Source organism: Trachinotus anak, unplaced genomic scaffold (assembly GCF_046630095.1).
Source record: "Trachinotus anak isolate AG129_WGS33_773 ecotype Australia unplaced genomic scaffold, CSIRO_AGI_Tana_v1 ptg000003l, whole genome shotgun sequence".
NCBI classification, from domain to species: domain Eukaryota; kingdom Metazoa; phylum Chordata; class Actinopteri; order Carangiformes; family Carangidae; genus Trachinotus; species Trachinotus anak.
In genome coordinates this window covers 16,684,366-16,702,509 of record NW_027273854.1, presented here as the reverse complement: position 1 = coordinate 16,702,509, position 18,144 = coordinate 16,684,366, and the positions used below count along the sequence as shown (strand labels likewise).

Sequence of the window (18,144 nt, the reverse complement as noted above, 5' to 3'; positions counted from 1 at the left end):
GTTTTTTAGTGAACCCTGAAGGAACTGCCATGTACAGCAAGTCCACACGAGGACACGCACAGACACATACAGTTGTGTTTCCATTATTTCAGAGAACATTATATTGACTTACATTCAGTTCCTGCAGCACTAACTTACTCCTTACTCTAACCATAAAGCTTGGCACTTGCTTTTTGTCCCCACAATTTGACCACATGAAGAGATGTATGTCCCCACAACATGTGTAAAACAAGTATATACACACACACACACACACGCACACCCTGAAACCTATGGGAAAGTGGAACTGTGGGTTTTAACATTAAAGACAAGTTTATCTCAAGGAATCCTAGATTTAGAAGTAGATAAACAAAAATAGATAAACCTACAGTAAAGGTTCAGTAAATTATATAGAAAAAACATGAAAGGCCATTTCATGTTTGGTAATTTATTTTATAAATCAGTTAACACATGTACATCACACAAAACATCTGTTCAAAACATTTTTAACATATCACCAATCAAACTATAGAAAACAGTCATTTCAAAATAGGGAATCCACCTTTACAGGTTATGTTGTTGCTGGTATATTTATTCTAAATGAGGAACAACGCTTTGCGAGTGAAATTGTGAAGTGACTGTGATGCAAACTTTAGATGGAAGGTTGACTCTCTACAAAACTCTGATTTGAAAGGTGGAATGATTACAATCACTGAGGGAGCACAATTAAGGAGACAATTATAGAAGGAAACAGAAAATTCACACTATGCTGATAATACCATGCTGTGTTTAGAGGACTTGGTCAACAGTTAACCTAGATGTGCTAAATCCCACCTATTGGTGCCACATTTAACACACTTCCTGCTTACTGTTGATTCACTGCAACCAGGGATAACGAGGGCCAGTGGATCCACGAACACGATTCAGAGCCAAAAACTGTCCTTGTAAAAAAATGGTTAAATGTCTCTACTGCTTGAATTAGTACATGACAAAAACTGTAACTTCCCCACATACCAGATAGTATTTGGGGAAGTATTTCTCTCTTTTCATCTTATAAAGGAACTGACATAGTTTATCCGTATGATTGTACTAGACTGAGCCTCTAACACTGCATTGGTCCCCCACCTGCACTTTACTTTACATCAGCCTGGTGATATTCTTATCCTATCTTATTATCAACATCCCATAAAGACTAAAACCAATAATCAACTGATCCCACTCACAAGCACTGTCTGTGCAACCCAAGGTTGATATATCTTATGCCTCTGTGCCATAGAGCTGTTTTCTTTTTTGCTGTTTGCTATTAAAGACACGTGAGTAAACCACAGAGTTACACTGGGTGCCATGTTCCCGCATAATCATTAACATGAGCACTGCAGGTTGTGGCTGAAAAGAGCCTCCAAGAAATGTACTTCTTACTCCTGTTAGAGTAACTACAGTGCCCATCTGTTTAATTAAATCTTTAAAACTCTATATTTGAAACATGTTTATAGAGATTTACATTGTCAGTATGAAGAACTTATGCATGAATTGATATTTAAAAAAGGACCAAAGTTTTTATTTGGCCAGCTCACCAAACTAACACCATGAATTACATTTATGTTTTAGGTTTGATAAACATAGCAATACTGATGTTATGGGCTTTCCAACGTGTTTCATATTGACCACAATCACATCATGTGATCCATCTCAGTGCTGTGGTTCAGGTGGCCGCCTTCAGAGTGTCTTCAGGTGGTGCTCTGCTCCTCTGTCACACGGTTGGAACAGTAGTCCTGGATACCTGACAGAGGACAGAGGAGAGGAGCTAGTGTTGATGAACTTGATGAAGATTTCCAAGCACACAAATATGCCTCTGTTGTTTGTGATTTTTGTGTGTCAACGTTCAAGACAAAAGCCTTGAGTGAATCATCTGTTACACAAACCACATTTGATTCCTCAAATTTTATCTCATGCTGAACAGTTATTGAATTTTGAGACAAACCTCCTGCTTCCCCCTTTAGTAGACTGGTTCCCATTTGTAAAGTGATCACATCCTCTTTCAGTACATTTAATCAGGAATCGGGCAATTATATAAACCATCTAGTCATCAAAAACAATATGGGACTTCGGTGGAAGTCACACATCTTTACTCAGGAATCTATCGAAACCCACAATATGATGAAAGAGGTGGAAAAATGGACACAGGGCATGTATGTGTACGTGTGTGTTGTGTATGGATTCTTGTAAACGCTCACTCTGCACAATGCTCTGGTAGACTTTAGCAGCTGGAGAGTCGGGTACTTCATTCAGGAAAGATTTGCCCTCATCGCAGCTTCGTGCTATCCTCGGGTCTAGAGGAACCTTTCCTAACAGAGGTAGATTCAGATCCGCACACATCTGTTCTGCGCCTCCGCTGGTGGGAGGGAAGATTTGTGATGTGTTCTGCAAGAGAGAGGACAAAGAAAAACCAAAGTTACTGGCTGCATTTTCAGAGTCTGTGGAGCCTAAATTACATAGGATATGTGCTGCTCTTCACATGTTGAGTCCGGGAGGGGGGAATGTTTAAATGTGGCAAAAATGCCATTTTTTCCATTGTGGAAACTGGTCACTGTTGAAGTCCGATCATAATCACCATGAATTCAAGCTGACCGCAGCCTCCGAGTTCTGTGAAACTATAAAGTTTTAACGGACATCAGACACACGTTCTATATGAAACACAAAAGATACTTTTTTTTTTGGGAGTGTAATCTGTATGTAGTTGCTCTACCTTACAATCTCTCTTTTTCTGTGTGATCAGTTTCATCAGTGACATTTATCGTCAGTGACATTTAAATCACAGTACTAAACTGGTTTGAGTGTGGGACCAGAGACACTGAGTCAGAATTTTAACATCTGTTACTGGAGAAAGTTAGTGTTAGTTCACTCCAGTGTGTCACTCATAAGGACCAGATTAAAGAATGATCAAAACTGAAATCAGTTGAGGCCAAAATATCCTGACCTTTACTCCCTTGTATGAGTCAAGCTACAACACATTTCCCATATTGCAGCTCTGTGTCTCTTGTTAGATCTTTCTTGTCTGGTAAATACGGACATCTGTCAAACTCCACATCCCAAGTTTGTAACACAGGCTTTCTTTCTATTCTTCTATGAACCCAATCCAAGAGAACCCTGATGACATCACTATGACATCATCAGGGTTATTTTCTCATACTTGACAAAGCTCATGTAGAGCCACAGACGACCTTGTGCATCTGTTTCACAGACTGAGTTGAGTACCTCTGATCTTCATGTGTAAAACTGGTGACTAACCCTTTAAGTATATTCAAAAGCTCAATAGATACTAAACAGGTGTTTGAATGTGGGGTGGGACCGAGAGACTTGAAGTAAGAAAAGTGTTGCTGGTAGAAGTGCGCAGGATCTTCTCAGGAACAGATGGGAAAAGGTTGAAAAATCTTTAAGTCTGACACAGTTCAATGAATATAATTTTGATTGTGTTTGTATATACGTGTCTGACCATTACATGAATGTGAATCTGTCAGTGACCTTGCAATTCGGACAGACGAAGCCGCTCATATTCTCCACCACTCCGATGATCGGTAGCTTGACCTTCTGACAAAATCTGATCTCCTTTCGCACATCCTGCAACGATACCTCCTAAAGAGAGAGAAACAGAAATAGAGGGACAGAAAAAGAAAGGCAAAGAAAGAGAGGAGGGTGAGGGAGAAGACAGATAGGACAGGAGAGAGAGAGAGAGAGAGAGAGAGAGAGAGAGAGAGAGAAGAAACGGAGACACCAGTGAAGAGACTGAAAGAGAGAGGATTAGTTTGAACTGTTTTTCCTTCCCTCACGACTGCTATCAGTGTTCCCTTGAGAAAAGCTGTTAGTTTAGCTCCCACGTTTAAATGTGTTGACATATTTGAGTGCGAAAAAAAAAAATCTTTGCTATCAAGAGCTTGGCAACTCGTCTCCTGAGATCAAACAGACTGGTTTCTTGGGTACCGCCTTGGGTACTTCCCACCCAGGCGGTTACATTTGGTTAAGTGAGAGCTCATGCAATGAGGAAATGATTCTGCTGCTGTCTGACCTCATAAGTCCTGACTTCATTAAAGTATCAAGACATCTTTGCTAAGAATAAAGAGCAGAGACAACTGAAGTAAGAACAGACATTCATTGACATACAGTCAATAGATATGTAACAAAACTCCTTTTCTTTAGTTGAAACTCTGCTCCAAAACACAGTAGCTTAACCACAGTTAGCTGTTTACCTGAGCACACAAGGATGTTGGGGAATATTAACAAGCTTAACAGACTTCTTTTTAGCTACACTGAAAATAGCTAACTGCTAACGTTAGCTTCGGCTTCATAACATGCAAAAATTGCAGAAGTATGGTTGTCACCGGCTGCTATGCACATTTCACATTAGTAGCAGACTTTCTGTTGCCCATTTAGTATACACACCTACATTAGATGCTTGTCATACAAACAAACAAACAAACCAGAACTCCTTATCGAAGCAGGTGTGAAATCATGTGCAGTCAGCAACTAAGCCTCACAGTATTGTGTTGCATTTATAGGTGTCCACGTAAAATTAATACATACAGTCTATACCTATAGCTTTGACAGTATCTAATGTGTAATTTAGGACAGGACACCTGCAAATCCACAGGTCTTTCTTCTGCTTCACTGCTCTGTATTTTATGTTGGGTGTTGCTACTATTTTATTGCTTTCATTGTGTTTCGTGTTAATTAACTTTATATGGTGCCACGGTGTGGGCACCCTGTGGTCACTTTTATGAGTTTATGATGAAATAGCATCCTCTATTGACCTCCATTTGATAAAAAGCATAATGACACCTGGATAACATGTTTCTTCAATACCACATACAGTACATTCAGAAAGTGTTCAGACCCCTTTAAATTTTTTATGTTGGAGCCTTATGCTAAAATAAAAAAAAGTGTCTATCATCAATCTACACTTGATACCCCACCAATAATATGTCAGCTCAACCTTGCAACAGCTTCTTTACAGCAGAAGTGCAGTTTTATTTTCTGAAAGTGTTCCTGGTCTTTCAGATCTTGTCTGAACTTACACATTTCCCCTTAACTGTCATTTTTTTTTTTTTTTTTACATCTCAGGCAGTAGCCACTTCAAACTGGAACTTTTCACAGCTTCTCCTGCTCTGTAGGAGTTCGTTAGCCTCATTTTCAGATCCTCAGTTAATTAGAGTAAGCACATGGTTGTTGAGTAACCACAAATTAAGAAGAGCCAGAGACTCTGGAGATGTCATCAGCAGACAGTTTCTGATGACAACTCTTGACCTACTTTGTAAGTTATAACAAGTCAATAAAGGCCAAATGAGTTCCTGAGTTCTCTGGCCTTAATGTTTTTTCAATGTCTGTTTGCTTCAGAGACTGAATTTACTTCTTTTCACTTGGTAAGTTAGGTGGAGAGAAGACTGGTGACAGTTGCAGCAGTCTGGGGTATTAGGGGTTTTACAGTTGACATAAAATAGAGCCCCATCCCATCCTCCACGATTACACCATATTATGGTCTTCCATTATACAGTCATCCATTTTTCTTCTACTGCGGTTTTCTTCTTTTGTGATTGCTGGATATATTATAGTTAGAGACACCAAGATAACAGCAGAATCTAATGCAGCTGTAGCAATGTTGCATTTTGAGTAATGGGTGTAATTCTTGCTTTTAACTGCACCTTCAGATCTCATCTGCTGTCTATTGATCTCGTTGCGACTATTAGTGTCACTATCACTCTTACTCTGTAGAGGTACATAAAAACCACGAGCTAAACGAACAACTCTGCGTGGTCTAGACTAAAGGTGGAATCCCCCTTCATGGTTGCTGTAAATGCTATAAAGTAATTATGAGTTAGTTACTGCAGTAACTCTTATGGGTGATATGTTTGAGCATGCATGTGTGTACCTGTGGTGTGGTGATGATGACAGCTCCATCAACATGGGTGGAGCTCAGATACTGGACAATTGACAGGTGCTCATCAGAAGTGCCAGGGGGTGTGTCCACAATGAGGTAATCCAGCTCCCCCCAGTCCACATCCCTCAAAAACTGCTTGATCATCCCTGAATGGAGACAAATGCCACACAGGTTACAGTGGTATGACATGGAAAAAGTCTCTCTCACTCACTCACTCACACACACTCACTCACTCACTCACTCACTCACTCACTCACTCACACACACACACACACACTCTCACACACACACACACACACACACACACACACACACACACACACACACACACACACAAAAGTAGGCCCACAGCTAGTGCCCGTTTAAACAACAATAAATCCCATCATCCTCAGCTCCTCAGGCAACTTCCACTGCTCCCCAACACATATCAGTAACCTGCTATTGTTAAAGACCTATAGGTGGAAACAATAAAGTGTATGCATCACCACCCAATAATTCCATAATAAGGCTTTGTAGGATAGTGTATTATCTCACCTGAGGCAGAAACAGATCATTGCTGCTTTATGCTGTTCTGTGTACAGTTTTCACACCTAAGACTAACTCAAAAATAGTCCCTGTTTTCAGTGTTTCTAAGCTATATTAAGCTAAGCTAACCAGTGGTGCTTGTGTTGTTATTGATAGACAGATAAGAGAGTTGTATCAGTGTTCTCATCTAAGTCACCAGTAAGCAAATAAAGTATGTATTGGCATAAGATGTACAGAAATATATAATTACAGAAGTTACGGTTAAAACAAGACTACAGCAATGCTAGGGGCTCTGTGAGGATGTAGTTAAGGTGGTGCTTTGAGCTGTATGCTAACAATAGCATGGCAGCATGCTCACAACAATAACTTACATGATGTTGAGCAGGTATCATTTTTAGCACATTCAGTATCTTAGTTTAGCATGTTAGCATGCTAACATTTTCTCATTAGCATCGACTGCAGCTGAGGCTGACGTAGGTATGTGGTCATGAACCAAAATACTGTAAAAATCAAACTTTTGGATTGGCTATGGTGCTAGATGATAAGTCAGGGGATCACTGAAGTCATAAAGGCAAATTTCAGTCTGAACCAACGTGGCACACTGACCAACAGAGTGACATTACTGTGGCCAAAAGTGATGTATGTTTAATAAATATTGAGATAAGTTCTCCTTAATAATCATATCATATCATTAACTCTAACTGCTGTGGACTTAAGAGTTTTTGTGTGTATGAGCAATGACATCACTTGTAAAATCTCTCTGTCTCTGTCTCTCTGTCTCTCTGTCTCTCTGTCTCTCTGTCTCTCTGTCTCTCTCTCTCTCTCTCTCTCTCTCTCTCTCTCTCTCTCTCTCTCTCTCTCTCTCTCTCTCTCTCTCTCTCTCTCTCTCTCTCTCTCTCTCTCTCTCTCTCTCTCTCACACACACACACCATTCTTCTTGGGTCCTCTCCAGATAACAGCATCATCAGGGCTACTGAGCAGGAAGCCAATAGACATGACTGCCAGGTTGTCATCCACATACTGCAACACACAAATACAAACAAACAAATATTTGTGATATATGTAATAATTTCTTTGAAGAATTAACCATTAAAAACTCAAGCAGCATGGTTTGAATTGACTCACCACGGGGGACCAGCCTGAGCCACTCTGGTGAACCTGCACACAAAAACAACAGATTTATGCACGTACTGTGAAGTCAAAGCGTCATTAAAAAAAACTTTAAACTTTACAAAAAAAAGTTTACTGTGAGCAACTTATTAGGAAAGAATTTCAATCTGTGCTGCTAAAATGGAGAACATGGACAGCATCTTTTGCACAGATTTGTGATATTTACCAATTATTATGAGTGTATTTGTTGTTTTTCCATAAACTACGGCTCAACTTACCTGCTCTCCCTCCAAGCCCATGATCCTTGGAATGGATGGACCACAGATATCTACATCCAGCAGGGCAACCTAAAAACAGAGGAGCAGAGAGAAAGCACAAAAACAAACCCCCTTTAGTCTCCAGAGTACTGGAGTCTGTGACAAACTGGACTGATCTTAAACCTTGGTCCAGTTTTGTAATCCTGTATAAATGTCTGCAACAAGCATTGAGGATGAGGACACTGATCTCTTGACATTACTCAAAGGCTACACAGAGGATATCAGAGAGGAGGAGGAAGAATGAGAAGGTTGTATCCACAGTCTCTGTACTAGAGCGGCTATGAATTTAACAGAATGTGGTTTTGCACACAAGTAGTTTTAGCAGAAACATTGTTAAGGCTTCACTTCTGTATGTTGTGACACATCCCACAAAGCGAGGAATGTGGTAAATATTAGGACAGCAGAGTGAAAAAACATACAGGAGTAACACAGGTTTGTTCCATTCATGCTGAGCCAGCTAAATCTGAAAACTGGTTTGGCCTCTCGTCCTAAAAACATTCAAGGTCTGTGGTTTACGGTAAGCTGTTTACACATTTATTTTAAGTTTATCCTAAGTTAAACAATGAACTGAATGGGGCTGTTGCTGTTTCACTGATTAGATTAGCTGCAGTTTAGCTAAACTGTAACTTACAGGGTTTTAAAATGCAGCTGCATACTGAGTTAGGCCTGATCCCTGTGTCACAAAACAAAGTGGACCACAGTTTTACAGCAGCTAGATACATGATGACGTTACCTTGTAAGGTCTGTTTCACTCACTTGATTCAGAGGAATGTTGCACAATAACATTGTACATTAACCTGGTAAATGGTAATTAAGGAACTTTTTTTCAAATTTTACAGTTCAGAGAACAGATTAGTCGGTGCTACAGAAAGAAATTAGACATACCACTGGAGCAGTAGAGCCTACAGTGGTTTTATCAATGAGCTTACAGTCTATTTGTACATTTCAGTATCACGAAGACACATTTTTATCAAAAACAAACGTAAACCATATTATAGAAAAAAATGCTTCTATCTTCTAACTATAATAGTTCCTCTTTAGGTGAGTTGACAATTCATATGCCTTACCTGCCTACATTACTGTCCTTACAGGACATATGCTGGTGCGGTGGTTCATACAAGTATGTAGCTGTCATGAAGAGACCTCTTCAGTTTGTCAAACAATCAATAACCCTCTTTCTTGATGCATATGTGGCATCTTTTAAATGTTATTACAGAATAGTAGTCTTACTAAGGTTATACTAAGGTTATACATGGTGGAAGATAACTTTTAAATTAATTAACAATTAATTATTAATGTGGTCTGAAATCTAATGTGATGACCTCGAACTTCTGTTAAACCATGTCAGCAGTGACCTCTACTGGCATTTAGATGATTTCTGCAGGGCTCAGCAACTGTAGACTGGACCTCAGAGTAAGTATAAACAACAGCTTCAACAGGTGCAGCAGGGGTCTAACAGACACAACTTTGTTCCAGACAACACAGGTTTAAACCCGTCCTAAAGGTCCCATATTGTAGAGATTTCCATGCACTCAGTCCAGAGAAATGCACAGAGCTCAAATCCAGAAACTGTGCCTTAAAACAAGCTGTCAGGTGACTTTGTGTAACTTAAAAAAAAACAAAAACTTTTTTCATTGACAACACTACTACGCAATCAGATACTCTCTTGCTAGAGCTCCAGCCTGTGAGAGATGTAAAACTACACTGAGATAGGTTTAACTTAACTTAAAACCACAAATATATCTTATGAATATCACAACTTCAAATAAAACACTGCAAAAATGTGATATGTAGGACCTTAAAACATTAAAAGAGGAAACTGTCCTCCAGTACCCTTCCCTCTTTGAGCCTGAAGAAAAAAATATTATACCAGCAATAATATGTGTAATTCTGAGTTTAAAGAAATATGTTGGTAGCCTCACTGACTTGCATGGCCATAAATGGAAACCAAAACATTACCTCCTTTGTGCTGTCACTTGCCAGGGCGTGGGCCAGGTGAGCACTAAAGGTGCTCTTCCCCACTCCTCCTTTTCCAGACAACACAAGAATCTTGTGTTTGACTGTTGACAGCTTCACTCCTATCTCTGCTATGGCTGAGATGAGAGAGAGGGGGAGGAGTTGAAAGATGGAGATGTGTGAAGCAGCATAACAAGACTATTCACTGTAATTAAGGGTATTTTAAGGATTTTACCTGTTGAATTTAAATCAGTTTGACTAGGAGTCACTTGATTCAAATTTAAATCCACCACTAATCCCACATGAATTCAATGAACTGTCTAGCTCCAATGTATATCCTAAATTACCCTAATATCAAGAAGTGTTAAGTGTCTTACCAGGGTCGGGGGCCTTGGTGGCTCCAGAAGCACACAGCTTCTGGTTGGGGCAGCCCTGACATGATGCTGACTTTCCTGCTTGCTCACTTGTTGTACCTGGGCAATCTGAAAGGATTACAAAAAGAGTTCAGAGTCCAGTTATTAGCGTGTGGGCTTTATCAGAGGTGGCTCAAGCTCAAGTCTACAGTTGAACTAGTATTTTTTAACCTCATTAACCCTGCTGCAAACTGGAGGTCATTTCAAACTCCTGCCGTGCACAAAAGCCCACATGACTTTCATTTAGATTCTAGAGGAGATGCTTTAGTTTCCAAAAACACTAAACACATCAAACTGAGTTTTGGGTAAATGTTTATAAAATGTTGCACAAGAAACCAGACATATTTCCATTCGGTGGACCGATGTGGCCATCATAAACACGAGGTCTCGAGTTTAAATATTTAACCCTGTAGAGATGAGTAAAAGATCATTTTAACAAAGCTGATTAAAAGGGGAAGCTGCTTATATTTATAATACAATTTCATATCGTAATTTAATATTAAATTTGGTGTGCAATCGAGAAACACCCGGTGGTCATTTTCCACACTGTTTCTGAACCCTGAAAACTGTGTCACAGTGACTCAGCACAATCTCAGGCAGGACTGTGGCGTTTCATAATGAACTCATTCAGCGCCGTTTAACAAACCGTCTGTATTTATACGGACTTGTTCAGACACATTTCTGCACGGCATTAATCCGCTCACGTTTATCTAATTTAATCTAACTATTATCGTGTCAGCGCTTTTATAACTGCGTCACTGAACTTCATAAGTCAAGAAGCAATTTGTTATCGGCTTGAACTAAAAAAGTCCCAGCCCTGCACCTCCAGATGGGAATATTATAACAGATGAACCTGCCTGGATGTAAAAACCCAGGAAAATAACGGGAATTCAAGTGCAACAGTAACAGTGACTGTAACAGAGACGTTAGTTTAAAACACAACACAGCCTTACAGTGAGGCAGCTTCACAAAACGCCCCATCACGAACCACCTCTATGGTCTTGGAGATAAAAGTGCACATTAATTTAAGTTTAAAAAAACTTACGTTCTGGAGCATTATCTGGTACGTCCGCCATCTTTACATCAGTGTCCGCCTGTTAAAGTCTTCCTTCCTCGATGGTTCCGTTTACGCGCAGCAGGAAACTTCAGTGCCGTGGTATGTAAACCGGTTTCCCTGGTAACAACGCTGCTGTGTGGGACACAGGAGCCTCAGAAATAACATGTTATACGAGGCAGAATAAATATGTCAGGCTCATTCATTATACTTGTATTCGGCTGAACTGGACTGGTTTTTGATGCTTTATTCAACTGGGTATACATAACAAGAAGAGAGAATATAAACTATAGAAATATTCAAGAATAAATATGAAAGTAAAGCTGGAACAAAACAAACAAATAAAAAACTTAATGCTGTGGGACTGACCTTATTTTATTCATTTAATTTTATTTTCGAAAAAATTTAATATATTTTCAAATAAAATGAGTAAGCAAATGTAAATGTAAATAAGACCTGGGTAGTGGCAATGGTATACACAGTGTTAAAAGCATTATTAAATTAGTTATATATGGACTGAGCAGAGTAACCCCTGCTGCTGTCCGATTCTGTGGGGCTGTATCCGCCACTATCTTCCACCTGTTCTAATGGGCGTTCCACCTAAATCCTTACAGGTACATGATCAGTTGACTCTGCCAGTTGCCCATGTCTGTTGTAAAATATGGTGTCTAACTACTTCATAGATGATAGACTAACTGGTCTGAACCTTATGCAGACTAGAGTTTTTTGCAATAAACACAATAGCAATACTGTTGGTCTATCTTAGGTCACATGTTGTTGCAATATCAAAGACCACAGACATTTGATTTTGAGTCATTTATAGAACCACATCACATTTTTTTGTGGACCTGTGGGTAGTCTTCCTTTTTCACTTCAGCTTTCATTTGTCTGGACACAAAGAGACGTCTTCTTGATTGGGCTGGCTGGACTTGGCAACTTTGCATTAAAACATAACTTTGCTTACATGCTAACACACCACACACCAGTATGGTTTATGTCATTTATACCTGCCCATGTGCTGTTTGAAAATCCCTGACTGACAGAAGCAGTGAGACACATGTATATGGCTTCTCTCTCTCTCACACCAGTATGGCCTCTCATGAGTGTTGACACATTCATGTACCTTGTACTGATAATGCCATGAAACTGCCCCCACATTTCTCACAGTGGTACTATGTCATCCCACATTTCAGAGTGGACAGTAATTTTAGATGTAATGATAGTACTGGACATGTTTCCATATAAACTGTATTCAATTAGACACATGCAGTACATTAGTCTTGTTGTCTATACTGTGTGACAGAGATGCTCCAATGCTCCAGTGGAGCTTTTTAAGGCAAATAGTAGAGGATAATGTTAAAAGGATGTCATTCTTGATCTGTTACAGAAAGGATTTGGAAAAACACTTGCTGACTACATGATTAACAAAGTGTTTAAGGTTTTCATCAATAGCTGTGAATTGCATAGTGCATATTTATAGTTGGTAAATGTGTATGCCATATAAGTAAATGCTCACAGGCTACAAGTGATGACATTTTCATAGCATTATAGCAGTCACTTAGATAATTCCTTAGCTTTGTTTAACTGAAATAATCATTTAATCAGTTTGATGTGGTCTTTTGAAACTGTGAAATTAACCTTCAGTGCAATGTGACAAGTACAATTTATCAGAGCAGTATGACAGTGACTTTTCATTTTACCGTCTCTCTAGATCTCATCCTGTGGACTTTATGGAAAATGTTGCATTCAACAGTCTCAGCTGTCCTGAACAGACACAAAGGGAAAAAGAGCAGAGGACCTGAAGATAGAGAAAAGTATTTTTCAGTATTACATTTAGTATTAAGTGTTACACACTGGGAGTTTAATGTGCTGGGGTGACAGCTGAGCTCAAGATGAATAACTGTTCCCACTAGGTGGTGTTGTTGATTCAGTCACGCCAGGAAAAGTTGCTGTTACATAGACACACAGAGGAAATGAGAGAGCTACGGACAAGGGGGTTGTATAATTATACATATTCAAGTTTTATAGAAATTTGAATTAAAGTTGCTCAAGTTAATATATTTGAATTTATATCTGGCATTTTATGCTGAAACAAAGTGTGCTGTAATCAAGCGCCATTTTAAAGCTGCATTATTTAACATTTTAACATCAGTAATATGTGGAAATATTAATGATGTTAGTATATTATTTCTAACATTTCAGTGTGAAATTGAGGAATTCAGCAATTTAGGAGTACCTGAGAGGAGAATGAAGGATAGTAAGTATCAGCAGTATCTATACAACATCTTTCATCAGTGAAATTTGTGGCATCAGTCTCCACTTCTCTAACCTTTTTTCACTCGTATGACATGTGTGTATTCCATATCACGTTCTGTGGGTCTTTGTAGTGTGCAGTTCTATTCAAACACATTTAAACTTTGTGAACAAGCTGTTTTATTGGCTCAGTGGCATTGTGGGAAGAGGTGATTGGTTGGAAGAGTATCAGTTGTCTGGCTTTGCAATCAGTGAACAAAGAGAGGGATTAGATGTGTGTCTGTTCGGGAGCACCTGTACATTGTGTGTGTTGTGTGTGTTATGTGTGTGAGTAAAACATCCCTTGCTCCACTGAAAGCATGTGCAGGTTTCTGAAACGTCTTTGTTAGTATGTTTCTTCATAAACAGCTCTCAGCCTTTTACATGTGTATAACAGAGTACTTAAATACCTGTGCGAGTGTGTTTGTGTGTGTTACGTGCCCTCTCCTCCCCCTACTATTTGCCCTGACAAGAGTGTGTAATGTGATATTTTCTTTGTGTCAGCCCATCCATCAGTAACTGGCAAACTTATTCACATGAACCATGAACAAGCTTTATTCACTGCTTAGCACCGTTTTTTTTACATTCGTGGTAGGTTGTTAGATCACAGTCTATTAAAACTGGATTGTCCGATTGTGTTTCTGGGAATTGATATATGGATGTTAAACATTGTAAGTGCTGGAGGAGTTGGAGAGAGAGTCAAAAGAGATATGGAGACAGACACTGAGACATATACAGAGAGATAAACAGGGTGAGCATGGGATGCAGCAGAGAGAGAGGGAGAGAGAGAGAGAGAGACGTGGAGCAAAGACAAGGGTGTCATTAGGCGTGAAATTCACTCCTCGAGGCTACATGAAAGTCTAAGCAGACAAAAACAACAGCACAGCTGGAGGCTGTAGTTTGCAGGAGTGGTTTGTGAAATAGCTCTTATATCCTTCCTCTTTCCCTGTCGCTATTCCTCCTCTGCCTTTCCACACCCTTTAATGAAAGTGCTAAAAAGGTCGAATTAGCTCTTTGAATAGAAAGAGAGAGAGAGTGTGTGCAATGCTCTGCTAAATCTCCAGACAACAGGAAAACAAACTAAATAATTTTACTCTTATTGTGGCAGATAATGTGCAGAACACACATATTAAGAAGCTTATGTTCTGCGTATTTGTGAATCCAGGAAGAAAGTAAATAAATGGACATCGGAACGGATGAAAACAAGACTCTAGTTGAAAAGAAACTTAGATTTTCCTCCAGAACTAACCTGTGTTTGAAAAGTGCTAAACCTGATTAGTGAAGTAAACACTGCAGGGAGGAGACTGATGTTGACAACAAAATACACACACATCTAAAACAAGAGTTCAATATAACTCTCGTGTCCATATGATGAAAATGCATAAACCATAAAAGACTGGGAAACAGTTCCCCTGATATATTCTTAAATAAATAAATAAAATTCTTCCACCAGCATCTCTGAAGTGTAATAATTATGGTTGGAAATGAAATAGTAACTCAAAAATAGTCCCTGTTTTCAGTGTTTCTAAGCTATATTAAGCTAAGCTAACCAGTGGTGCTTGTATTGTTATTGATAGACAGATAAGAGAGTTGTATCAGTGTTCTCATCTAAGTCACCAGTAAGCAAATAAAGTATGTATTGGCATAAGATGTACAGAAATATATAATTACAGAAGTTACGGTTAAAACAAGACTACAGCAATGCTAGGGGCTCTGTGAGGATGTAGTTAAGGTGGTGCTTTGAGCTGTATGCTAACAATAGCATGGCAGCATGCTCACAACAATAACTTACATGATGTTGAGCAGGTATCATTTTTAGCACATTCAGTATCTTAGTTTAGCATGTTAGCATGCTAACATTTTCTCATTAGCATCGACTGCAGCTGAGGCTGACGTAGGTATGTGGTCATGAACCAAAATACTGTAAAAATCAAACTTTTGGATTGGCTATGGTGCTAGATGATAAGTCAGGGGATCACTGAAGTCATGGATTTATCCACTGGGGATCATCAATGTCGCTACAAAATTTCATGGCAAATTTCAGTCTGAACCAACGTGGCACACTGACCAACAGAGTGACATTACTGTGGCCAAAAGTGATGTATGTTTAATAAGTATCGAGATAAGTTCTCCTTAATAATCATATCATATCATTAACTCTAACTGCTGTGGACTTAAGAGTTTTTGTGTGTATGATATGAGCAATGACATCACTTGTATATCTCCATCTCTTTCTCGGTCTCTGTCTCTCTCTCTCTCTCTCTCTCTCTCTCTCTCTCTCTCTCACACACACACACACACACACACACAGTGTTCAGTTGAGCAGATAGCCCATCATGAAGTCAGACACATTCTGTCCATTCAGCAAGTGGTCTACACACACACACACACACACACACACTAATAGGACTCAGGTCAGATTTTGGTCACAGAGTTACTCAGCACAAAAGTTAAGCCTTGACTGCACAAGCAGTCATCACACTGGGAACAATGCCACACACACACACACGCACACACCAGCTGTAACATAACTCACACTTTTTCTATAAGGATTAACAGAAGGGGTTTTGTGCGTGTGTGTGTGTGTGTGTGTGTGTGTGTGTGTGTTTGGGAGAAAGGGCAGAGAAGCCCCACAACTGAAGAGGAAAGAGGAAGTAAATCGTTTATGGAAAAAAGATGGGTGTGATCAGGACATGCTGCTGTTACTGAGCTGCATGTGAAGTACAGTAGGAGACAAAGTGTTTGTGGATTTCATTAGATATCATAAAGTGTTCTCCCTTCCCCTTCTGTCTTTCATCAATAGATCAAGTTCAAAACAATCACTGAATTTTTAGTTGGAAATTTTAACAACCTGGAACGTCAAACGAAAATGCAAGTCACCCGTTTCAAAGATCCAGTGAAACAATGTTTCAATTCACTACTTAGCGCAATCCTATATACATATAGTAATGCTACCATCAATTATACAGAGGCTGTGCTCACCACTTTCCAAGTGTCACTCAGGTATATTAGAAAACACAGTAAAGGAGATAAAAATTAAACCTCCAACAAGCATCTCAAGCCTCCAAGGTACAGTCCTGGTCTGTGGTGCGGATATGTTCAGATACAAAACAATGACAGGGGCTGCCTTGGTGTGGGTGTGTAAGGTGTAATCACATGAATGTGCGGTTAGGTTCAAATCAACAGGAGTCAGGGTGACCTGACAGTCAGAGACACCACCTCAAAAGCAGAATGACAGAATCTCACAAGGTCACTTTTTAAGCAACCACTTCTATGTGGTTTTAGTTCCCACTCCATCGTTCTTCTGCCTCAGATACTCCCCTCATCCCTCCATCCTCCTCCCTAGTTCCTCCTTTTTCTTCCCTGTGTTGTGAAATTCTCAGCTGTTGTGATCATGTTGGGTCATCCCCTTGGTGACTGTTTTGAATTGTTTTACTGCACCTTATTGGCCTACAGTCTGATGAGTCTATAAAGAGTTTCAGAGATTTTTACATTTGCATTTAACATTTTAATCTAATAAACTGCAAGCAGTTTACCATGCCTTTCTTTAAAGTTCCTTCTGCACTTCAGAAACAGGAATGTTTGTTATTCTGCCCGCACCTAACGAAGATGCAAAGTTAAACGCACCCACAGGCCTTAAACATGAGATATGCAAAATCATTGCTGACTATCATAACGAGCATGTTGTGTATATGCATGCATTCTTGTTTATGCTTGTGTGTATGTGTGTGTGTATGTGTGTGTGTGCGTGTTTGTATGCGCGTGTGTGATGAACACATGCAAATCTACATGAGTCACCCAACTAGATCTGCTTAATTTTGGTTTGTCTTGTGCATATTTGTCAGACAAAAAGACTGATGAAGGTGCACACAGGCAAAGACTTGATACATTTCTGGGTGTGGTAGAAAAATGTCTTAAATCAAGCATGCAGATGAGACTCCTATATACAGTAGTTGAGCAATGGGTACACACACACACACACACACACACACATAATGGAATTTCAAATGCTTCTTGCAGTTATTCTGGTCAGGCTGCAGCCAAAGGAATCCCAAACATCAACTCTATTTTCATGCCTCCATCCCCCAGCCTCAATCTCACCAGCCCGCAACTTGAACCCCTTACTCCTGAGACCAAACTCATCACACAGCCCCCCTTCATCCCAAACAGCTACAACCAAGGCTAATCCTCCCGAGCTGCAGCTTTCTACCTCGTCCCCTTAAATCAGACCTCAGCCGCAGAATGCTGCAGTGGTCGATGTCCATGGATTAGCTTCTTTAACATCTGGCAGACGCTCCTGATGTTAAGACAACATCATCTTGTGAAGAGGTGACGACAAGAGATTAGTTAATGACATGTGAAGTCTTTGAGCAGCACTCACTTTGATGCTGGAGGACTGTGTGCTAGTTTGCGTGTGAGAATATGAGAAGGTGGTGTGTTTTGGTCTGGGGATAGCACCCTTACTTGACGTTTGCCCTGCCACAACCTTCACACTTAAAACAGCCTGCATCACAATGCTGAGGGCATGCAAGCCGGAGTACATGTGAAGAAACAAACACACAATCTGAA

General features: G+C 39.8%; 1 protein-coding gene across 1 annotated transcript; it reads right to left on the bottom strand.

Annotated features, from left to right (window-relative positions):
* Positions 1 to 411: 411 nt before the first annotated feature.
* On the bottom strand, positions 412 to 11,419 carry nubp1 (nucleotide binding protein 1 (MinD homolog, E. coli)). The gene is made up of 10 exons (XM_071474145.1): positions 11,275 to 11,419; positions 10,194 to 10,298; positions 9,820 to 9,953; positions 7,822 to 7,890; positions 7,559 to 7,591; positions 7,363 to 7,453; positions 5,900 to 6,054; positions 3,502 to 3,612; positions 2,214 to 2,400; positions 412 to 1,759 (listed from the first exon to the last, which is right to left on the bottom strand). Exons 1-10 carry the CDS (start codon positions 11,303 to 11,305, stop codon positions 1,707 to 1,709), a joined length of 969 nt encoding a protein of 322 aa, XP_071330246.1. The 5' UTR covers positions 11,306 to 11,419; the 3' UTR covers positions 412 to 1,706.
* Between the last annotated feature and the right edge of the window lie 6,725 nt (positions 11,420 to 18,144).

What these genes read in the sequence shown, in the direction of transcription:
- nubp1 (XM_071474145.1), bottom strand. Translation starts at nt 11,305, where the DNA reads ATGGCGGACGTACCAGATAATGCTCCAGAAC. An exon ending in GCTCAGGCTGGTCCCCCGTG is followed by an intron (nt 7,454 to 7,558) that starts GTGAGTCAATTC and finishes TGTGTGTTGCAG; the next exon opens with TATGTGGATGACAACCTGGC. An exon ending in CTACCAGAGCATTGTGCAGA is followed by an intron (nt 1,760 to 2,213) that starts GTGAGCGTTTAC and finishes GTCCTCTGTCAG; the next exon opens with GTATCCAGGACTACTGTTCC.